This window comes from Ascaphus truei, chromosome 6 (assembly GCF_040206685.1).
Source record: "Ascaphus truei isolate aAscTru1 chromosome 6, aAscTru1.hap1, whole genome shotgun sequence".
Taxonomy (NCBI): Eukaryota; Metazoa; Chordata; class Amphibia; order Anura; family Ascaphidae; genus Ascaphus; species Ascaphus truei.
Window position 1 is genome coordinate 50,242,681 of NC_134488.1, and position 25,131 is coordinate 50,267,811.

General features: G+C 47.8%; 1 protein-coding gene across 6 annotated transcripts in view; it reads right to left on the reverse strand.

Annotated features, from left to right (window-relative positions):
- Positions 1-25,131, reverse strand: part of LOC142497031 (uncharacterized) — a 166,419-nt gene that overhangs the window by 23,020 nt on the left and 118,268 nt on the right. For 2 of the 6 annotated variants that reach the window (XM_075604259.1, XM_075604258.1), the window contains 2 exons: positions 9,310-9,419; positions 2,785-2,924 (listed from right to left, as the gene is read on the reverse strand). In XM_075604259.1, coding sequence (XP_075460374.1) covers positions 2,785-2,862 — 78 coding nt within the window. In that variant the 5' untranslated portion in view covers positions 2,863-2,924; positions 9,310-9,419. Of the gene's footprint in view, positions 1-2,784; positions 2,925-9,309; positions 9,420-12,587; positions 12,820-25,131 lie in introns of those variants that run through there. The other 4 variants (XM_075604256.1, XM_075604254.1, XM_075604253.1 and 1 more) reach the window with 4 other exon arrangements.

Consider the following 25,131-nt stretch of genomic DNA (forward strand, 5'->3'; position numbering starts at 1 on the left):
GCCAGCCTCCCCACCACACACACAGCGGCAGTGCCAGCCTCCCCCCTCACACAGCGGCAGTGCCAGCCTCCCCACACACACACACATAGCGGCAGTGCCAGCCTCCCCACCACACACAGCGGCAGTGCCAGCCTCCCCACCACACACACAGCGGCAGTGCCAGCCTCTCCACACACACACACAGCGGCAGTGCCAGCCTCCCCACCACACACACAGCGGCAGCGCCAGCCTCTCCACACACACACACAGCGGCAGTGCCAGCCTCCCCACCACACACACAGCGGCAGCGCCAGCCTCCCCACACACACACACAGCGGCAGTGCCAGCCTCCCCACCACACACATAGCGGCAGTGCCAGCCTCCCCACCAAACACACAGCGGCAGTGCCAGCCTCCCCACCACACACACAGCGGCAGTGCCAGCCTCCCCACCACACACACAGCGGCAGTGCCAGCCTCCCCACCAAACACACAGCGGCAGTGCCAGCCTCCCCCCTCACACACAGCGGCAGTGCCAGCCTCCCCACCACACACACAGCGGCAGCGCCAGCCTCCCCACCACACACACAGCGGCAGTGCTAGCCTCCCCCCTCACACACAGCGGCAGTGCCAGCCTCCCCACCACACACACAGCGGCAGTGCCAGCCTCCCCACCAAACACACAGCGGCAGTGCCAGCCTCCCCACCACACACACAGCGGCAGTGCCAGCCTCCCAACCACACACATACAGTGGCAGTGCCAGCCTCCCCACCGCACACACAGCGGCAGTGCCAGCCTCCCCCCTCACACACAGCGGCAGTGCCAGCCTCCCCACCACACACACAGCGGCAGTGCCAGCCTCCCCACCACACACACAGCGGCAGTGCCAGGCTCCCCACCACACACACAGCGGCAGTGCCAGCCTCCCCACCACACACACAGCGGCAGTGCCAGCCTCCCCACCACACACACAGTGGCAGTGCCAGCCTCCCCCCTCACACACACAGCGGCAGTGCCAGCCTCCCCCCTCACACACACAGTGGCAGTGCCAGCCTCCCCACCACACACACAGTGGCAGTGCCAGCCTCCCCCCTCACACAGCGGCAGTGCCAGCCTCCCCCCTCACACATCGGCCGTGCCAGCCTCCCCCTCACACAGCGGCAGTGCCAGCCTCCCCCCTCACACAGCGGCAGTGCCAGCCTCCCCCCTCACACACACAGCGGCAGTGCCAGTCTCCCCACTACACACACAGCGGCAGTGCCACCCTCCCCACAACACACACAGCGGCAGTGCCAGCCTCCCCACCACACACACAGCGGCAGTGCCAGCCTCCCCACCACACACACAGCGGCAGTGCCAGCCTCCCCCTCTCACAGCGGCAGTGCCAGCCTCCCCACCACACACACACAGCGGCAGTGCCAGCTTCCCCACTACACACACAGCGGTAGTGCCAGCCTCCCCACCACACACACAGCGGCAGTGCCAGCCTCTCCACCACACACACAGCGGCAGTGCCAGCCTCCCCACCACACACACAGCGGCAGTGCCAGCCTCCCCACCACACACAGCGGCAGTGCCAGCCTCCCCCCTCTCACAGCGGCAGTGCCAGCCTCCCCACCACACACACACAGCGGCAGTGCCAGCCTCCCCACCACACACACAGTGGCAGTGCCAGCCTCTCCACCACACACAGCGGCAGTGCCAGCCTCCCCACCACACACACAGCGGCAGTGCCAGCCTCTCCACCACACACACAGCGGCAGTGCCAGCCTCCCCACCACACACACAGCGGGAGTGCCAGCCTCCCCACCACACACACAGCGGCAGTGCCAGCATCCCCACCACACACACAGCGGCAGTGCCAGCCTCCCCACCACACACACAGCGGCAGTGCCAGCCTCCCCCCTCTCACAGCGGCAGTGCCAGCCTCCCCACAACACACACAGCGGAAGTGCCAGCCTCCCCACCACACACACAGAGGCAGTGCCAGCCTCCCCACCACACACACAGAGGCAGTGCCAGCCTCCCCACCACACACACAGCGGCAGTGCCAGCCTCCCCACCACAGACACAGCGGCAGTGCCAGCCTCCCCCCTCACACACACAGCGGCAGTGCCAGCCTCCCCACCACAGACACAGCGGCAGTGCCAGCCTCCCCACCACACACACAGCGGCAGTGCCAGCCTCCCCACCATACACACAGCGGCAGTGCCAGCCTCCCCACCACACACACAGCGGCAATGCCAGCCTCCCCACCACACACACAGTGGCAGCATGCATCTCTGTTGCAGAGCAGTGTCTATCGCAGAGCAGAGCACATCTCTGTTGCAGAGCAGTGTCTATCGCAGAGCAGCGCGTCTCTATTGCAGAGCAGTGTCTATCACAGAGCACCATCCATCTCTGCAGAGCAGTGTCTATCGCAGAGCAGCACGCATCTCTATCGCAGAGCAGTGTCTGTCGCAGAGCAGCGCACGGCTGTTGTAGAGCAGTGTCTATCGCAGAGCAGCATCCATCTGTTGTAGAGCAGTGTCTATCGTAGAGCAGCGTCCATCTGTTGCAGAGCAGTGTCTATCGCAGAGCAGCGTGCATCTGTTGCAGAGCAGTGTCTATCGCAGAGCAGTGTGCATCTGTTGCAGAGCAGTGTCTATCGCAGAGCAGTGTGCATCTGTTGCAGAGCAGTGTCTATCGCAGAGCAGCGTGCATCTGTTGCAGAGCAGTGTCTATCGCAGAGACGCTTGATACACTGATACAGATTGTACCATTGGGATTCACAGAACGGGAGCTGATCCCCTTTCTCCCACTCACCAGGGGGATTACCGGTTTTGTCTTGTCCCCCCGTGGCCGGGGGATGAATTCAGCTCTCTGCGTGGTGTCAAAGATCATGGCAGGGGGGTTGGGATATGCTGGGGTACGGAGAGGCCTCTTACTGCTCCGAGGAGGGGCATCTGTGGGAAGGATTTGAGACCAGGTGAGACCCCTGAGACCCCCTGCCTGCTGCCTGGGAGTGAAACGTTTACGATGCAGGAACAGAAGAGAGTAGAATGTATTTAATACCCAGCATATGATTAAGATTAGGAAGTGTTGGGTGCTATGGGAAGGAAGCAGTGGTAACTCACAAGGCCTTATTCTAATGCAGCAACATGGAGCACAGGAACTAATAATTATAGCTGCAAACTGGAACATCTAAGAAAACACGTTCCCTCTGACCACTACAGCAGCCTTCCCCCACCAGCTGGCATGATCGTCCATCCATTTGGGGCGCATTGCACGGTAATGTGGACGCCTGGCGAGGAAGGAGGTGCCTGCACTTGGGCTCCAACCTGAATCTCGGCTGAGACAGGGTTGTCCTCTTCTGCAGAACAAGGTTCTAAGGAAATCTGGGCGCCAGGAACTGTGGGTGAAACTGGAGCATCAACGCCGATTCTCTTCTAAACACTTAGCCCTTGTAGATGAGCGACGTGGCATCTGGTCCACATGGTGGGGGCCAGTCTTGTCCATCTGTGGTTTGCACCCGGTAGTAGTTTGGCAGGAAAGGTGTTGATATTTTAGAACAGGGGTGCGCGAGATTTTCTGGGAGGGGGGACGCGGCAGTTGTAGAGGTCCCGCGCACTCCCCCGAGGCATTTAAATTCATTGCCGGGGGCCTGCGTGAGGCCTCTGTAACTAACTTACCTTGGCTGCCAGCAACGCGTCGTCATGGTAACCCGGCGTCAAATGATGCTGCGAGGTCACGTGCCGTCACATTGCCATAGCAACTTGATGTCACATGACCCTGCAGCCTCATTTGCCGAGCAGGCAAGGGGGCGCAGGGGGAAAGTTTGCGCACCCCGGTTTTAGAGTGTGTTGCACTTGCTTCTCTAAGTAGGAAGCCTCGCACTCTCGCTGATTTCCACTACTACAAATTCCTCTTGTCCTGTTCCAACTCGGCACTAATTCTGGCACGCAAACTTATTTCTCTACGTTTACCAGCACTTGCAGGTCCAATCCATGGCACCTTTCCTCTGTGTTTCACTTTTTCACCAAACCTTCCTCTAACCGCCTCTCACCCCCCACCTCTCCTCAAAACTTCTTCAAAGACAAAGTGGACTCTATCCAGGAGACATTCTCTCTGCATCTATAATCCAGCATCCTAAGTCACCTTCTCTAGATGTCACCTCCCTGGTAACCGAGGAGGAAGTATCTCAATGACTCTCCTCCTCTCAGCTACCAGCTAGATCCCATTCCTTTCCATCTCTTCTGACATCTTGCTCACACTCATCCCTACAAACACTGACATTTTCATCTCATCTGTCTCCTCTGGTATTTTTCCTTCCCCCCGTTAAATGTGCTGTTCTGAGACCCATTCCCACTCGACCCATCAAACCCATTTAACCATCGCCCTGTCTCTAAACTTCTGTAGTGGATTGTATGTTCCTACGTGCTTTCTTTCCTCGGCTCCTACACTCTCCTAGATCATCTCCAATCAGATTTGTGTGCTGCTCATTCTATTTAAACAGCGCGCCCCCATGTAGCTAAATCCCAAGGACATTACTCCCTTTTTATTCTACTTGACCTGTCTGTAGCCTTTCATACTGTAACCCCCCTCCCCCCCCACTTCTCACTCACACTCACACTCACACTCCCCATCCCAGGGTGTTCAGGGCGAAGCTCTCACTTTCCTTTCTTCCCATCTGTCTCCTCATTCCATTACTGTATATATTACTACCTCCTCCTGTTCCTCCGCTGATCTATGGCTTGGTGCACCTCAAGGCCCTGGGACCTCTCTGCAAACTCTGCTTATTGACCTTATTCATTCATTTTGCTTCACGTGTCCCCTGTATGCAGATATCACAGACCTGTATGTCTCCCCCACTCCGCCTCACATCTCCTGCACGGTCCCAGGTCTCGAACTGTCTCACGCCAATCTCCTCCGTAATGGCAGCGACATGCGTCCAACTCAACATGTCACAGACTGAGCTGCTCATTATCCCAACCAAATCCGTCTCTGCTTCCCCACTCTGCCCTTTAGCATCACAGTCAGTATCACAGCTATCCATCCAGTTCCCCAAGCTCGTTCTTTAGGTGTCATATTGGCCTCGCTCCTTTCGTTCCCCCCTCACATTAACGCAATCGCTAAATCTTGCTGCCTTTTTCTGTGTAACATTGCTAAAAGAAAACCTCTGGTTCTCCACTACTGAGATATTAATGCCCTGATTCTCTCCCACTACTGCACCTTTCTCCTGACTGTGCCTTTGCCTCGCAGCTCTCTACCCTTCAATCTATTCAACATGCTGCTGCTGCTGCTGCTGCTGCTGCTGCTGCTCGGATAACCGCACTCTCCTCTTGAGCAGTCTCTACTCCTGAATGCGCTCCCTACAATATTCAGCATTCACTACAAAATGATTCTTCCAGGCACTCCCCTGCCCCTTCTAATGTGTTATCTTTAATCTCTCGCTGTACCCCTTACTCGCTCTCTACACTTTGCTCCCCCGGCCCGTCTTCTTTGCCCTTTACACTTTGGCGTGTGCTGAGCTGTGTGAATGAATTGCAGTGTGTTTCAAGTGCAGTTTGTATTACCTGTGGAGTTAGAACAAGGAGTTGATATAGTATAGTATATTGAAGTACAGTTTATTATTAGTTCTTATAAACTTCATAGTTGCCACAATGAGCAGGACTGAGAATGCCATGCAATGCACATCTTGCCACTTGTATGTGCACTTGGAGCAGCTGTTCTAAGGAGCATACCGCTGTGAGAGGTGTGAGCAGGTGGTCTCTTTAGTCAGATTGCTGATCTGAAGAGCAAACTTGCAATATTGAGGGACATTGACAATCTTGAAAGGGGTTTAGTGCTCACTGAGCAAGCCCTTGCTTCGACTAGTGATGCAGATGGTGGTGCTGTTAGTGAGGAGCAGGTAGGTAGCTGGGTAACAGTTAGAAGGGGAAGCAGGGGCAATAGGGAGAGGCAGGCCACTTCTGAGCTGACCCATCCCAATAGATTTGCCATGTTGAGTGAAGATATTGGGAGTGTCAGGGCAGAAATGGCAAGGCTGAGGGAGACTGATTCCTCTAGCAGCCAGGGGAATAGTTCCTCCAGCACCGAGGGGACTCAGGATGCTCAGATACAAAGAAAGATTGTGGTGGTAGGGGACTCCATTATTAGGAAGGTAGATAGGGTAATCTGCTGCCGTGACCGCGTGAACCGAACAGTTTGTTGCCTCCCGGGTGCTCGGGTTTGGCACATTGTGGATTGGGTAGACAGATTTTTTTGGGGGGGGGGGGGGGGCTGGGATTGACCCGGCCGTCTTGATACACGTTGGCACCAATGACAAAGTTAGAAAAAGATGGAGGGTCCTACAAAATGATTTCAGGGATCTAGGCCAAAAGCTTAAGGCAAGGACCTCCAAGGTAGTATTTTCTGAAATACTACCAGTGCCACGCGCTACCGCAGGGAGACAGTCAGAGATTAGGGAGGTTAATGCATGGCTAAGAAAGTGGTGTAGGAAGTAGGGTTTGTGTTTTTTAGAGCACTGGGACACTTTTTCTGAGAGGTGCCATCTATATTCTAGGGACGATTGCACCTCAATGAAGAGGGATCTTCTGTGCCAGGGGGGAGAATGTTAAAAAGGTTGGAGGAGAGTTTAAACTAGGATGGAGGGGGGAGGGGAATGAAACAGATAACGAACTAAATAGAATATATGGGAATGGGGAAATAGAAAGGGGTCATGGAGGTAGAATGGGGGCAAGTGCGAGTTTGGCAAACAATGAGACACCAATAGTACATACAGATAATACTAGAAAACTATTAAAGAGTAAACTAAGTGGGCGCAGAAAGGAAGGAGCAGATAAGATAATAGTACAGGCTGAAAAAAACCTTAAATGCAAGAAGCCTGACAGATAAAATGGGGGAGCTTGAATTAATAGCTGCAAGGGAGCAGTATGATATCATAGGCATTACTGAAACATGGTGGGATGAAACTCATGACTGGACAGTTAATTTAGAGGGTTATTCCCTTTTTCGGAAGGATCGAGCAAATAGAAGGGGAGGTGGAGTATGTCTATATGTTAAACCAGATCTAAAACCTATTATAAGGGATGATGTTTATGAAGGGAATGATAAAAATGTAGAGACCTTGTGGATAGAAATTAGCAGTGGAGGAAAAAGTATAAAAAAAAAATGTTTGTAGGGATATGCTATAAACCACCAAATATCTGTGAGATTGAGGAAGCTAAAATACTTTTGCAAATGGAGAAGCATCAAAACTGGGTCATGTTTGCATAATGGGTGATTTTAATTATCCAGACATCGACTGGGGCAATGAGATTAGCATTACAACAAAAGGAAACAGGTTTTTGGGGGGTGCTTAAAGACAATTATATGACCCAAATTATTGAGGAACCAACCAGGAGAGGGGCAATACTGGATTTGGTAATATCAAACAATGTAGAAGTAATAACAAATATTCAAGTCCTGGAACATTTGGGTTACAGTGATCATAACATGGTCTCTTTTGAAATAAATTATCAAAAAAACAGATTATATGTGTTCAACAAAGACTTTAAATGTTAAAAGGCAGATATTAGTAAACTAGCGAAGAATCTAGAAGGAATACATTGGGATGACGTTTTTGCAGGAAAAATAAAATAAATTGGAAGTCTTTAAATCATTATTAGAAAAGCACACAGTGTATACCCTTTGGGTAATAAATATAAAATAAATAAGTCAAAACCAATGTGGCTAAATAAACAGGTAGGGGAGGAAATGGACAAGAAGAGGAAGGCGTTTAGATTCTTTAAGTCAGAAGGGACGGAGACATCGTATCAGAATTATAAGGAATGTAACAAAAATTGCAAAAGGGCAATCAAATTAGAAAAAAACGGATAATGAAAAAGGGATTGCAATAGAAAGTAAGATCACCCCTAAGAAGTTCTTTAAGTACCTTATTAACAAAATAATGAGAAAAGAAAATAAGGACCCTTTCCGTGCGAGATGGGCAGGCAGATTATTGGAGATAAGGAAAAAACAGAGGTATTAAACAAATTCTTTGCCTCTGTGTTTACCAGGGAAGAATCAAGTTCAATTGTAGTGCCGCAGGAGGAAGCCACAACCTCCATATTAATGAACAGTTGGTTAAGTGAGGAAGAAGTTCATAAGCGGCTTGAAAAAATTAAAGTAAACAAGGCACCTGGCCCCGATGGCAAATATCCAAGAGTTCTCAAGGAGTTAAGTTCAGTAATAGCCCAACCATTACATTTAATATTCAAGGACTCCATTTCCACAGGCTCAGTTGATAAAGCACCTTGTGCGTGAAACATGTTACAGAATCTGTCAGGATTTTTGTCTATATGTTTTTAATTTAATAAATTACTGATATTGGCCCTCTGTCCCACCGGTACACCTTCTTTTTAGCTGTGCTCCGGATTTTCAGTTTTTGAATAACCCTTGCCACAGGCTCAGTAGCACAAGATTGGCGTAAAACAGAAGTGGTGCCTATATTTAAAAAAGGGAGCTAGATCACAACCGGGGAATTACAGACCTGTAAGCCTGACTCCTATAGTGGGGAAACTACTTGAAGGTTTAATACAGGATAATATTCACGAATATCTAAAGGAAAACAAAATTATTAGTAATAATCAGCATGGATTTATGAAGGATAGATCATGCCAAACTAACCTTATTTGTTTCTTTGAGGAGGTAAGTAGGAATTTAGACCAGGGTAATGCAGTTGATGTGGTCTACTTAGATTTTGCAAAGGCTTTTGATACGGTTCCACACAAGAGGTTGATGTACAAAATAAAGCTAATTGGACTATAAAAATATATGCACCTGGATTGAAAACTGGTTAAAGGACAGACAACAGAGGGTTGTCATAAATGGAACTTTTTCAGGTTGGGCTAAAGTCGTGAGTGGAGTACCTCAGGGATCGGTACTGGGACACCTGCTTTTAACTTGTTTATTAATGACCTTGAGTTTGGCATCGAGAGCAAAGGCTCCTCTTTGCTGATGACACTAAATTGTGTAAGGTTGTAGAATCAAAGACGGACTTGGAGAGACTGGAAAGGTGGGCAGGTAAATGGCATATGAGATTAAATACAGATAAATGTAAGGTTATGCATTTTGGAAGCAAGAATAAACAAGAATCTATCTATTAGGGGAATCCTTGATGGAGAAGGATTTAAGGATTTAGGAGTGCTTGAGACAGCAGGCTTAGCAATAGTGCCCAATGTCAGGCAGCAGCTGCAAAGGCAAACAAGATCTTATCTTGCATTAAATTATTTTCTTTGCCTCTGTGTTAACCAGGATAATTAGCCTAATAGTGGTTAGTGACACTTGTGCGAGATGACAGATACTCACACTTTGGGGTGCTGAAGGTGGCCTTGTAGTGAGAGAGGTGACAATCTCTGTGTGTCTCCCTGCGCTGAACTCGCTGCCGCCCCCTGCAGTCCTTGTGATGTCGATGACGCCTGCAGACAAATAAAAACTGGTTACGAGCTGATGCTGAGAATTAGATCATCTATTTAATAATAACTTTATTTCATACAGCGCTTTTCACCCAAAGGGACACACAGCGCGTCACAGTTACAGTACAGCACGTGGTACGCAGCACATAGGAATGTTACACACACAGTCCCTGCCCCGCAGAGCTTACAATCTAAGATTTTGGTGCCTGAGGCACAGTGAGATAAAGTGACTGCACAAGGTCAAAAGGAGCTGACACTGGGAATTGAACCAGGTTCCCCTGCTTTACTCACTGAGCCACTCCTTCTCCCATCTATCTGTATCTATCTAATGTATCTATGTGTGTATCTATCTAATGTATCTAATGTATCTATCTAATCTATGTGTATCTATCTAATGTATCTATCTGTGTATCCTATCTATCTATCCTATCTATCTCTGTATCTATCTGTGTATCTATCTAATGTATCTATCTGTGTATCTATCCGATCTATTTGTGTATCTATTTGTGTATTTATCTAATGTATCTGTGTATCTTTCCTATCTATCTGTGTATCTATCTAATGTATGTATCTGTGTATCTATCAAATGTATCTATCTGTGTATCTATCTAATGTATCTATATCTGTACCTATCTAATGTATCTATCTGTGTATCTATCTAATGTATCTATCTGTGTATCTATCTAATGTATCTATCTGTGCATCTATCTAATGTATCTATCTGTGTATCTGTCTAATGTATCTATCTGTGTATCTATCTCTGTACCTATCTAATGTATCTATCTGTGTATCTATCTAATGTATCTATTTGTGTATTTATCTAATGTATCTGTGTATCTTTCCTATCTATCTGTGTATCTATCTAATGTATCTATATCTGTACCTATCTAATGTATCTATCTGTGTATCTATCTAATGTATCTATTTGTGTATTTATCTAATGTATCTATTTGTGTATTTATCTAATGTATCTGTGTATCTTTCCTATCTATCTAATGTATGTATCTGTGTATCTATCTAATGTATCTATCTGTGTATCTATCTAATGTATCTATATCTGTACCTATCTAATGTATCTATCTGTGTATCTATCTAATGTATCTATCTGTGTATCTATCTAATGTATCTATCTGTGTATCTATCTAATGTATCTATCTGTGTATCTATCTAATGTATCTATCTGTACCTATCTAATGTATCTATCTGTGTATCTATCTAATGTATCTATCTGTGTATCTATCTAATGTATCTATCTCTGTACCTATCTAATGTATCTATCTCTGTACCTATCTAATGTATCTATCTCTGTACCTATCTAATGTATCTATCTGTGTATCTATCTAATGTATCTAATGTATCTATCTGTGTATCTATCTAATGTATCTAATGTATCTATCTAATGTATCTATCTCTGTACCTATCTAATGTATCTATCTAATGTATCTATCTGTGCATCTATCTAATGTATCTATCTGTGTATCTATCTAATGTATCTATCTCTGTATCTATCTAATGTATCTATCTGTGTATCTATCTAATGTATCTATCTCTGTACCTATCTAATGTATCTATCTGTGTATCTATCTAATGTATCTATCTCTGTACCTATCTAATGTATCTATCTGTGTATCTATCTAATGTATCTATCTGTGTATCTATCTAATGTATCTATCTGTGCATCTATCTAATGTATCTATCTGTGTATCTGTCTAATGTATCTATCTGTGTATCTATCTCTGTACCTATCTAATGTATCTATCTGTGTATCTATCTAATGTAATGTATCTTACCACTGAGCCCCAACAGCTGCAATGAGAGCGGCTTTAGTAGGAAGCGCTGCGGAAGCGTAGGTCTTATGCAAAATTTAGATTTGGCGTTTGCCGGAGCGCAGGGCCGGTCACGTGAGCGGTTCGCCCAATGAGGGCTAACCAGCCCCGTGACGTCACTGGCCCGCCCCCCAACACGCCCCGGATGGCTCGCTAACCAAGGCCAGGGAAAGCACCCACTTTCCGTCAGCCTCCGCGCGCCTCAGCAAGCGAGAAGGAACCCTGGACGCAGCCTCATCTATCTGTGTATCTATCTGTATCTATTTCATCTATCTGTGTATCTATCTGTGTATCTATCTGTATCTATCTAATGTATCTCTGTGTATCTATCTAATGAATCTATCAAATCTATCTGTGTATCTATCTCATCTATCTGTGTATCTATCTAATGTATCTATCTAGTGTATCTATCTAATGTATCTATCTGTGTATCTATCAAATCTATCGGTGTATCTATCTTTACAGTAAGGGCAGTTAAAACGTGGAGTTCATTACCCACGGAGACTGTGATGGCAGATACAATAAATTTGTTCAAAAAAGGTTGATTATTTAAAAAAAAAAAAAGGAAAGGTATACAGGTACAGTATATACCAAATAAGTAAACATAAGAAGGATGTTGATTCAGGGAGAAATAGTATTGTTTTTTCCACCTTATGAGATGTAATTGAATAATATTGGTTTGCTTTCCTCTGAATCAATATGAATACCAATATTGGATGAATATCTCAGTCGACTAAATTTGTTTGAGTACAACCTATATTCAATTTATTTTTTTCAAACTCATCTACTATGTAATTATATATCTCAAATTATAATACTATTACCTTTAGTATCTTATTTCCCTCTTCCAAATACCTATATTATGTATAAAAATGCATGTGTATGTATGTGTATATATATTTTGTGTGTGTGTATACTGTATATATGTATATATGTGTGTGTATATATATATATATATATATATATATATATATATATATATATATATATATATAAAATAACTGTGTACTGTATAATTATGTATATGTAATTAGTCATGCATACATGTGTGTGTGTGTATATATATATATATATATATATATATATATATATATATATATATATATTTATATATATATACTGTATATATATACTGTATATAATCAAAATATACATACACGTGTACATATTTATTCTAGCGTATCTATATTTCTCTAATATATGTTCTATTCTATGGTTATATACACCAGTATTATTATGTTCGCCTCTGCCTGTCATGCTCTCACTGTACTGCGCTGTGCTACAGTATATGTTAGCACCATATTAGCACAGGTTACAGTAGGGGACGGGGTGTTCTCCAGCTCACCCACAGTCGCACAGCTCACAGATACAGGAGATTACGGGGGGCTCCGTGCCCTCTCCGTCCCGGGGAGGGGGTCTCATCTCCTTGTGCCCGCTCCGTGTGCAGGATTGCTGGGTTGGGTTTCCATGGTCCCTCTCTGAGTGAGGAGGGGTCCGGAGCTGCCCCGTGTTTAGAATATGAATGCCAGCTCTCCGGGTGGGTATTGTGTGACCAGCTAATCACAGGGTGTCTGGGTTTGTTTATCCTGACAACCCCAGCAGTGTAAACAGTGACATGGTGTGTACGTGTCTCCCTGCAGGGACACACAAAGTACACAAAGGGCCCTCACCCCACACTCCTGTTATTGTTCTCCGTTGTAGCTAAAAGGAATGTGATGTTCTATTACCAGGGCCGCCAACAGCAATCATGGGGCCTGGGACAAATGAAAGGAGCAGCCCCCCCTTATTGTGATACAGAAAAAAACATTACAATGCAACCTGTTTATTTTTATATTTTCAACAAAAGACATGTGACTGCCTGCCTGCCTGGGTGAGTGGGTGAGTGAATGACAGTAGAATGACAGTGGGTGGGTGAATGATGGTGGGTGGGTGAATGATGGTGGGTGGGTGAATGACGGTGGGTGGGTGAATGACGGTGAGTGGGTGGGTGGGTGAATGATGGTGAGTGGGTGGGTGGGTGAATGACAGTGGGTGAATGAATGACAGTGGGTGGGTGAATGAATGACAGTGGGTGGATGGGTGGGTGGATGAATGAATGACAGTGGGTGGGTGGGTGGATGAATGAATGACAGTTGGGTGGGTGAATGAATGACAGTGGGTGGGTAGATGAATGACAGTGGGTGGGTAGATGAATGACAGTGGGTGGGTAGATGAATGACAGTGGGTGAATGACAGTTGGATGGATGGATGAATGAATGACAGTGGGTGGGTGGATGAATGAATGACAGTTGGATGAATGACAGTGGGTGAGTGGTTGGGTGGGTGGATGAATGAATGACAGTGGGTGGGTGGGTGAATGAATGACAGTGGGTGAGTGAATGAATAAATGACGGTGGGTGGGTAGGTGAATGAATGACAGTGGGTGGGTGGGTGAATGAATGACAGTGGGTGGGCGGGTGAATGAATGACAGTGGGTGGGTGGGTGAATGAATGTGGGTGGGTGAATGAATGACAGTGGGTGGGTGGGTGAATGAATGACAGTGGGTGGGTGAATGAATGACAGTGGGTGGGTGGGTGAATGTTGAATGTGGGTGGGTGAATGACGGTGGGTGGGAGACAGTGACTGGGTGGGTGGGAGACAGTGACTGGGTGGGTGGGAGACAGTGACTGGGTGACAGTGATTGGGTGGGTGGGAGACAGTGACTAGGTGGGTGGGAGACAGTGACTGGGTGGGTGGGTGAATGACGGTGACTGGGAGACAGTGACTGGGTGTGTCGGTGAATGCCGGTGGGTGGATGATTGAATGACGGTGGGTGAATGACAGTGGGTGGGTGGGTGAATGACGGTGGGTGGGTGAATGACTGTGGGTGGGTGGGAGAGAGTGACTGGGTGACAGTGACTAGGTGGGTGACAGTGACTAGACTAGGTGGGTGACAGTGACTAGGTGGGTGACAGTGGGTGACAGTGACTAGGTGGGTGACAGTGAGTGACAGTGACTGGGTGACAGTGACTAGGTGGGTGACAGTGACTAGACTAGGTGGGTGACAGTGACTGGGTGGGGTAACTTACTTTGACCGGGTGGGTGCAGCTTGCCGCCGGACGCTTCCCCCTCCTGCCCCCGATATCCCCGCGGCAGCTGCCCGGCACGGGAGGTGGGCTCGGGGGGGGGGCACGGGAGGTGGGCTCGGGGGGGCATGGGAGGAGCTAGTACTTCCCCCTCTGTCCCACGTTGGGAACGGGAGGGGGAGAGGAGCTTGCTTGTACTTTCCCCTCAGTCCCACGTTAGGTGCAGGTTGGGGGGGAAGGGGGGAGCGGGCCCTGCGCATGCGCGCCGGGACCGCGGGAATCGCCGCCATTTAAAAAAAAAATGTATTGAATTAACTGGCGCCCGGCTGCGCAGGGGGCATGGGCGGCCGGGCCCCCCTGACCCGCTGTTGGCGGCCCTGACTATTACATATACTATTACAGTACATATGCCCTGATTGCAAGTTACAGGAAAGTTTAGAGAAAAAGGAAAGAGCAGAACAGAGTCTGCTTAAGGAAGAAGAGAACCAAGCTTTATTGCGGAGGTGTAACAGGAAGGTAGAAGAATTGGAAATAGAAAATATTAAATTAAAGAAATGTTGTGGTTCTGAGAGAGATGTGCGCAAAGAGCAAATAGATTGCGTGATGAATTAATGCGATTGGAAGGTGAGATTGCTAAAATAGCAGTGGTTTCAGTCAAACAGAAACGTTCCCTTTAGAAAACAATTGAAATGCTAACCCACAGTGCAGAGCAAAGTGCAGATTCATGTTGTGGAACAAGAAGCCACAACCCCAGTAAGAGTCACATTAAAAGCTCCCAAGAAAATATAAGTATGGAGACGCCTAAAATAAGTGGGAGAGAAACTAGAATCCAGAACAAGTCTGCAATGTCTAAAGATAAAACACAGATCTTATCCCAGGAAATCTCTAACTCAGATCCTGACAGTTTAAATCAATCAACTGCCAAGAAAATCCCAAAGGGTAAAGTTGCTAAAGAAAAGAAAGCAAAGGACCGGCAGCTAAAAGTCTCTACAGGAGAAGGTAACAGCCCTGAAATAGGGTCTAAAGACTTCAGGGAAGGGGACTTGCCTCAGGGTGTATCAGATTGTGAGCAAGGATCTGTTCCAGAGCTTCCATTATCCCAGGGGTTAATAGCAGGTGCAGCAGAACATTTGGTTAACAGCTCATTACATGCAAAGAAAGCAGCAGACACCTGTTATGTTGGGTTATCTCAGACTCCCACGCTGGGAGAGGTTAGGGAAATTACAGGGAACTCTGAAGAGCAACAAAGTGAGAATCTAGAAACTCTGAGAGGAGATCAACTGGAAATGGAGTTTGCACCTGAGAGCAGTGTGCCAGAGAACCCATGCTCACCTGGACTTACAGAACCACCCCTCCTGCTTATTAACAGGTCCTGTGATTCAGAACCGAGAGGGGAGAACAGCAGGTGGTAATTAGCAGCAATGGAGACAGCATTAACTCTGTAGTGCCTGGGAATGAAATTAAGATAGTAGAGACTGAAATTGCTGCTCCTATCCAAACAGTTCCTGATAATAAAGTGGCCCAATCAGAAGATGTGGTAAAGCAAAGTAATGGTATTAAGGTAACCCCAGTTCACACAGCACCCCCTTCGGCCTGGAGTGGGAGATCCTTTTTGAGCTCTGTGACCAGAAATGTTCAACCTTTAAAAAGGAGAAATGTGGTAAAGTTGAGGTATGAAGGCAGTGAGGAGATGAAGCCAGAAAGGATTTTTATTGGAAAACATATATTAAAAGAATCCTTGGGCTTCAGAGCAGATTAAATGAATGCACTTATCCATGTTCCAGGCTCCTGTGAGAATGATGTCAGCTTTAAGAGACCTCAGATTTTTGACTATTTCTGGACAAGATATGAGAGTCTAAAAAATACTGAATTATGGAAGTCCTTTGTTGCTATTCCTGTGTCCAAACCGGAAACAAAGTCTGTAACAATTCTCTTCAGACACGAATCTGTCCCAATATCAGATATTCTGATATGGCTTGGAAGACAATGTGAAGTACTGGCATCCCCTACAAGAATTATGGATGAGGAAGACATCTGGATTGGAGGTTGGAAAGTGCATGTCAGACTTTGGCGACATGGCAATGTTACAAAGCATTTGCCCAACTCTTTCTTCATAGGAAGAGAAAAAGGAAATTGTTTTTACTATGGCCAGTCAACCTTGTGCCATAGATGTGGTTCAGCCAGGCACTTAAGTATTTCCTGTGATGTTCTAAAATGCAACTTGTGCCAGTCCGTGGGCCACGAGAGGACAAGTTGTACAAAGATTAAATGTAATCTATGTGGTCAATTTGGACATTCCTATCGGAGTTGTGCAGAAGCATGGCACAATATTTCAGGAATATGGGAACCGGAAGTGGATTTTGAAGAAAATTAAGCACTTTTTGATCATGCCTTGAAAGTTGCTGACAGAATTTGTCATGTGTAACAGATGGGCCATTACTAAGCTCTAAGATTCACCTTGAACCATAATAAGTTCCATAAATATTCATAAAGTCATAAAGTCAAATTGTAGTCTCAGCAACAGCTGTAATTTGCAGGTAAGTAGGTATTATGATATACAGGTAAAGTCCAGTGTGGGTTAAATTGGAGAGACGGAGAGATATATAGGGATGAGATGTGTATATTAGTCTCTTCGTCCAGCCCATCCTATGTTGATCTCCTGACAGAATTTGTCAGCCTGGGAAAGGAGTTTGCCCAGATCGACCTGTAGACAAAGTTTGCCCAGATCTAATGTCAGAAGAAGAATTTACAGACTGTGTAGACATGGGCCAAGGAATATTAGAAGATCCCTTAGAGGGAACCTCCTCAAACTTACTTCCAGAAGGAAAACAGTCTGAGGATACAATGGAGGAACTTGCCAAGAGTGTAATCCTGACGGGTGGTAAAGATAAAAACAGAACGCAGAATTGGATACAGCCTAAAAGAAGGAAGAAGGTTACAGTAAAAAGGCTTGGAGGGACTCTTCGACTTCCACCAGGTCCTGCTGGTAAGGCTCCTCAGGTGCCTGTAAAGAACCGTTTTTCTGCTCTTAGGGAGGATTGGGGTTCAAGAGTGGAAGAACCCGATGACAGAAGAACTTTCCTTATCTGAAGAGGAGCATAATATGGATATTTCCACAGTAACAGACTCGGACATGATCCCACCTTCGGTGGCCACTAAGAGGTTTGGGTCATTGGGGGATAATGTGGGGAAAAAGAAAAAGTAATACGGTGGCTAAAAAATGTTCGTTTATAAATTAATCCTTAAAAGGTAGCAGCTATTAACGTGGTAGTTAAGGCTTTTATTTAGTTTCAATAAAAAATGTGTATAAAGGAAATGTGACGGTGCCGTTGAGAGGTTGGAACAAATTATGAGTTAATATTTATATAGTATAAGTTCGTACATAATGTGCAGCTTTTGTTTGAAATGTTTTTCTATGAAATTTAATGTTGGGATTTTTTTTTCCAATAAAAAAGAGTCCCTCCTATTACCCCATATAACCTCCCTATAACTCCTCCCATTACCCCATATAACCTCCCTATAATTCCTCCTATTACACCATATAACCCTCCCTATAACTCCTCCTATTACCCCATATACCCCCTCCCTATAACTCCTCCTATTACCCCATTAAACCGCTCTGTTGCACACGTGTGTGCTGTGTCAGTGACAGTCAGATACTAAATCTCTGCTCCCATATAGGAATAGAAACACTAAACAATGTACAGATAGCACAGTACTGTACTCATTATAATTCATTCAATTCATTGCATTTAATTGCACACAATCCATGAAATTCAAACAAAGCAACCGCGATAAACACGTGTGCCTGGGGCGATTGGCCGCGTTAATGCCGCGTTGAATACAGCAGCGCACACAAAAACGGCTCCGTGATTTGTTAAAATAACTGCCGCTGCATCTGTATGTGTGTGTATATATATATATATATATATATATATATATATATATATATTAAATCCAGATCCCAGCCTTATACAGACAGAGCGAGCGTGCACAGAGAAATACACAGAGGCGGACATATTGCGGACATATTTAGGGGTTCCACATATATTATTTTCACATTGACATCGCAAGATTCCACGGAGACGGGTCAGGGGTCAGCGCCTCCAGGAGAAGTCAGATTAAACCTAAAATAGGATTTCTATTCAATTCCAACCGAGATAACAGGGGAAATCACAAGCATTCACCGTTACAGCGTCAAGCAGCCCGACTGTTATGCAAATGAGGCCGCGCGTTACTGATAATGGCACCAATTAAGTTGTGTGATCGGAGAGCGTGTGACGTCAGAAGGCTCACCTTTACTCTGTATCCCATGAAATCTTTGACAAATGGCTCACATGGTTTTAGAGGAGGGGACGTTGAAGGTTTATTAGAAATCCGTTTCAGAGATATATAAAACTCCCTTTGTCTCCGTAATAAATGTGTAAATGTCACCGTCTGTTTAATAAGTAGGGTGACCATAAGCCCTGGTTTTTAGGTTTCTGTCCCAACTTTTTGGGGTGCTGTCCCGGTTTTCTATCCCGTTGGCGAGCGCTGACTGCGCATGCGTGAAATAGTTTTTTGCCGGGGCAGATATGGCCACCCTATTTATAAGACACATTAGGCGAATAAACGCGCGTTTCATTTGCTCGTCCTATAAATAATTTCTGCGTCCGAGAACCTCGGCACGTTCCCCTATTTCTGTTACTTGTATAGGATAAAAATGACATCCCTCTCGCTGTCCCTCAGACGCCTGTATAATGTACCAAGAACACCCGGAGAAGTCCGTTTGACACACACATTGATCACAGATCCACACTTGTGTAATCTTTTATTTGCACAATTCGTTTTCTCTCCCTGCTGCAAACTGGCACAGAAAAGGAATCCCAGAGAAAGCAGATTACCGCGTTCCCCGATAGATCTACCCGTTTCCTTGTGACTGTTTGTTATACAAGCTCGAATGTCTCTAATTAAACAGATTACCGTATCATTCTTCTTAGTGAAGCCATGCTGGGATAAGCAGCAAATCCCCTAATCGGTGTCTAGTTAGGAAGGATCCCCAAACAGGATGAGATAAAACCAATTCTGAGATCGCCATCTGTCCAGTGAGTCTCACAGAACCCAGAGCTGTGACCCGGTCCAGAGGGAACACCTGGGTCTCACAGAACCCTGAGCTGTGACCCGGTCCAGAGGGAACACCTGGTCTCACAGAACCCAGAGCTGTGACCCGGTCCAGAGGGAACACCTGGTCTCACAGAACCCTGAGCTGTGACCCGGTCCAGAGGGAACACCTGGTCTCACAGAACCCAGAGCTGTGACCCGGTCCAGAGGGAACACCTGGTCTCACAGAACCCCGAGCTGTGACCCGGTCCAGAGGGAACACCTGGTCTCACAGAACCCTGAGCTGTGACCCGGTCCAGAGGGAACACCTGGTCTCACAGAACCCTGAGCTGTGACCCGGTCCAGAGGGAACACCTGGTCTCACAGAACCCTGAGCTGTGACCCGGTCCAGAGGGAACACCTGGGTCTCACAGAACCCAGAGCTGTGACCCGGTCCAGAGGGAACACCTGGGTCTCACAGAACCCCGAGCTGTGACCCGGTCCAGAGGGAACACCTGGGTCTCACAGAACCCCGAGCTGTGACCCGGTCCAGAGGGAACACCTGCGTCTCACAGAACCTGAGCTGTGACCCGGTCCAGAGGGAACACCTGGTCTCACAGAACCTGAGCTGTGACCCGGTCCAGAGGGAACACCTGGGTCTCACAGAACCCAGAGCTGTGACCCGGTCCAGAGGGAACACCTGGGTCTCACAGAACCCTGAGCTGTGACCCAGTCCAGAGGGAACACCTGGGTCTCACAGAACCTGAGCTGTGACCCGGTACAGGGGGAACACCTGGTCTCACAGAACCCCGAGCTGTGACCCGGTCCAGAGGGAACACCTGGGTCTCACAGAACCTGAGCTGTGACCCGGTCCAGAGGGAACACCTGGGTCTCACAGAACCTGAGCTGTGACCCAGTCCAGAGGGAACACCTGGGTCTCACAGAACCTGAGCTGTGACCCGGTCCAGAGGGAACACCTGGGTCTCACAGAACCTGAGCTGTGACCCGGTCCAGAGGGAACACCTGGGTCTCACAGAACCTGAGCTGTGACCCGGTCCAGAGGGAACACCTGGGTCTCACAGAACCTGAGCTGTGACCCGGTCCAGAGGGAACACCTGGGTCTCACAGAACCCCGAGCTGTGACCCGGTCCAGAGAGAACACCTGGGTCTCACAGAACCCTGAGCTGTGACCTGGTCCAGAGGGAACACCTGGGTCTCACAGAACCCCGAGCTGTGACCCGGTCCAGAGGGAACACCTGGGTCTCACAGAACCCAGAGCTGTGACCCGGTCCAGAGGGAACACCTGGGTCTCACAGAACCCTGAGCTGTGACCCGGTCCAGAGGGAACACCTGGGTCTCACAGAACCTGAGCTGTGACCCGGTCCAGAGGGAACACCTGGGTCTCACAGAACCCAGAGCTGTGACCCGGTCCAGAGGGAACACCTGGGTCTCACAGAACCCTGAGCTGTGACCCGGTCCAGAGGGAACACCTGGGTCTCACAGAACCCTGAGCTGTGACCCGGTCCAGAGGGAACACCTGGGTCTCACAGAACCCTGAGCTGTGACCCGGTCCAGAGGGAACACCTGGGTCTCACAGAACCCCGAGCTGTGACCCGGTCCAGAGGGAACACCTGGGTCTCACAGAACCCCGAGCTGTGACCCGGTCCAGAGGGAACACCTGGGTCTCACAGAACCCTGAGCTGTGACCCGGTCCAGAGGGAACACCTGGGTCTCACAGAACCCTGAGCTGTGACCCGGTCCAGAGGGAACACCTGGGTCTCACAGAACCCCGAGCTGTGACCCGGTCCAGAGGGAACACCTGGGTCTCACAGAACCCCAAGCTGTGACCCAGTCCAGCAGTACAGAGGGAACACTTGGATCTCACAGAACCCGGAGACGGGCTCCGGCCGATCTGTGATAATAATAATGCTGATGATTGATAATATTATAAGCAAAATAGATTGGCGGATTTGGATCGTCTGGTTTCATTGGGACGCGGATTTCCGCAGATCATTATCAAAGGGGCCAATCCTAGCACTGACTGTCAGATTAATAATCTGCATGTCAGAATAATAATCCGTGTGTCAGAATAATAATCCGTGTGTCAGATTAATAATCTGCATGTCAGAATAATAATCCGTGTGTCAGTTTAATAATCTGCATGTCAGAATAATAATCCGTGTGTCAGATTAATAATCTGCATGTCAGAATAATAATCCGTGTGTCAGAATAATGACTGGATGTCTCTTCTGCAGGATGAGAAATATATATGTAATAAACCTCATGACCAGCAGGTGGCGCTATGCTCCTGTGCACTTAGTGTATGTATATATATATATATATGCAACTGTAAATATTCCTGTATATTCATTTGCTTTACTGTGGAGGGTTTTAGTCACTTTTTTTACCCACCATAACCTTAATAGTCGTGGTATATATATGCAAATACAACTGTATGCTCATCTGCATGTCTTAGGCAGGTCTGCAACCCCGCCTTTCCCCATTATCACCCAGCATACAGCACTTCCACTGCAGCAAGGGATTCTGGGAAATGACATGCAAATGAGCACACAGTGTCACTTTTTGCCTCAAAAACCATTTTTAACATGGTTCCCTATAGGCTTAAGCTTGCTGCATGGTCACAGCTTTGAGCACAGCCAGGGTTAAGGTGCATACCCAGAAAACCACCCACAGACAGCTTTTTTTTTTTTTTTTTTTGTAGCCCTGGTGGTGAAAAAGTGATTCCACCTCAAAAACCGTGCTTGTGGTCAAGTGAGACCAGGTGCGCTCCACATGTGACAGTCTTCTCCGGAGAGTAGGCTAGTCCGGTTCCATGACGTCTTCCTCCGAAGAGTCCGACGTCCTTCTCGTTCCCTCCTAGTGCAGCAGGCGCCGCAGGAGGGTCCAAGTCTTTAGGGTTTTCAGCTTTCGCCTACTAACCCACCGTAGTCTTTTCCCGAAGGAGGGGTGACCACCGACCAGCACTTAGTCTTCTCGCTCTCCGAAGAAAGAAGGGTGACTATAACCCAACACCAACAAACAAAAAAAGTTCATAGTGCAAGTGCTCCTGTGCGCTGTGTGATGCAGTGCAGGAAGTGCTCTGACAGACGACACAAAAAAGTGTGCACGAGTGCACGCCCGGCCCTTTGCAAGGCCAGGCGGGTGAAAAAAATAGTTGGCTTGTCCCCTCAGCGGAAGGCAATAAGGGGGGCCAAGTGCGGGAAAAATAGGGGACGGTGCAAAATTATCTGTGCTGATCAAGTGCTCGTAAGTGGAGGCCGCCGCCCAAACAGCCATCCACAGTGCAGCAAGTGATGCTCCCCAGGTGTTCCAAGCCTGGGGTGCAAGATTAAAAATGCCCGGGCTACTTTGCATCCGCCCTCTCAGGCCATGACCAGAGGACCAAGTGATGCAACTAGGGCCATCCTTCACAGGACAGACCCTGATCTTAGCCAAAAGGCCGAGAAGCGATATATATATATATATAAAAAGATCACTTGTGAGCACATTCATATGTCTTAGGCAGGTCGGCAACCCTCCACTTACGAGCACTTGATCAGCACAGATAATTTTGAGCTGTGACCCGGTCCAGAGGGAACACCTGGGTCTCACAGAACCCCGAGCTGTGACCCGGTCCAGAGAGAACACCTGGGTCTCACAGAACCCTGAGCTGTGACCCGGTCCAGAGGGAACACCTGGGTCTCACAGAACCCCGAGCTGTGACCCGGTCCAGAGGGAACACCTGGGTCTCACAGAACCCAGAGCTGTGACCCGGTCCAGAGGGAACACCTGGGTCTCACAGAACCCTGAGCTGTGACCCGGTCCAGAGGGAACACCTGGGTCTCACAGAACCTGAGCTGTGACCCGGTCCAGAGGGAACACCTGGGTCTCACAGAACCCAGAGCTGTGACCCGGTCCAGAGGGAACACCTGGGTCTCACAGAACCCTGAGCTGTGACCCGGTCCAGAGGGAACACCTGGGTCTCACAGAACCCTGAGCTGTGACCCGGTCCAGAGGGAACACCTGGGTCTCACAGAACCCTGAGCTGTGACCCGGTCCAGAGGGAACACCTGGGTCTCACAGAACCCCGAGCTGTGACCCGGTCCAGAGGGAACACCTGGGTCTCACAGAACCCCGAGCTGTGACCCGGTCCAGAGGGAACACCTGGGTCTCACAGAACCCTGAGCTGTGACCCGGTCCAGAGGGAACACCTGGGTCTCACAGAACCCTGAGCTGTGACCCGGTCCAGAGGGAACACCTGGGTCTCACAGAACCCCGAGCTGTGACCCGGTCCAGAGGGAACACCTGGGTCTCACAGAACCCCAAGCTGTGACCCAGTCCAGCAGTACAGAGGGAACACTTGGATCTCACAGAACCCGGAGACGGGCTCCGGCCGATCTGTGATAATAATAATGCTGATGATTGATAATATTATAAGCAAAATAGATTGGCGGATTTGGATCGTCTGGTTTCATTGGGACGCGGATTTCCGCAGATCATTATCAAAGGGGCCAATCCTAGCACTGACTGTCAGATTAATAATCTGCATGTCAGAATAATAATCCGTGTGTCAGAATAATAATCCGTGTGTCAGATTAATAATCTGCATGTCAGAATAATAATCCGTGTGTCAGTTTAATAATCTGCATGTCAGAATAATAATCCGTGTGTCAGATTAATAATCTGCATGTCAGAATAATAATCCGTGTGTCAGAATAATGACTGGATGTCTCTTCTGCAGGATGAGAAATATATATGTAATAAACCTCATGACCAGCAGGTGGCGCTATGCTCCTGTGCACTTAGTGTATGTATATATATATATATATGCAACTGTAAATATTCCTGTATATTCATTTGCTTTACTGTGGAGGGTTTTAGTCACTTTTTTTACCCACCATAACCTTAATAGTCGTGGTATATATATGCAAATACAACTGTATGCTCATCTGCATGTCTTAGGCAGGTCTGCAACCCCGCCTTTCCCCATTATCACCCAGCATACAGCACTTCCACTGCAGCAAGGGATTCTGGGAAATGACATGCAAATGAGCACACAGTGTCACTTTTTGCCTCAAAAACCATTTTTAACATGGTTCCCTATAGGCTTAAGCTTGCTGCATGGTCACAGCTTTGAGCACAGCCAGGGTTAAGGTGCATACCCAGAAAACCACCCACAGACAGCTTTTTTTTTTTTTTTTTTTGTAGCCCTGGTGGTGAAAAAGTGATTCCACCTCAAAAACCGTGCTTGTGGTCAAGTGAGACCAGGTGCGCTCCACATGTGACAGTCTTCTCCGGAGAGTAGGCTAGTCCGGTTCCATGACGTCTTCCTCCGAAGAGTCCGACGTCCTTCTCGTTCCCTCCTAGTGCAGCAGGCGCCGCAGGAGGGTCCAAGTCTTTAGGGTTTTCAGCTTTCGCCTACTAACCCACCGTAGTCTTTTCCCGAAGGAGGGGTGACCACCGACCAGCACTTAGTCTTCTCGCTCTCCGAAGAAAGAAGGGTGACTATAACCCAACACCAACAAACAAAAAAAGTTCATAGTGCAAGTGCTCCTGTGCGCTGTGTGATGCAGTGCAGGAAGTGCTCTGACAGACGACACAAAAAAGTGTGCACGAGTGCACGCCCGGCCCTTTGCAAGGCCAGGCGGGTGAAAAAAATAGTTGGCTTGTCCCCTCAGCGGAAGGCAATAAGGGGGGCCAAGTGCGGGAAAAATAGGGGACGGTGCAAAATTATCTGTGCTGAT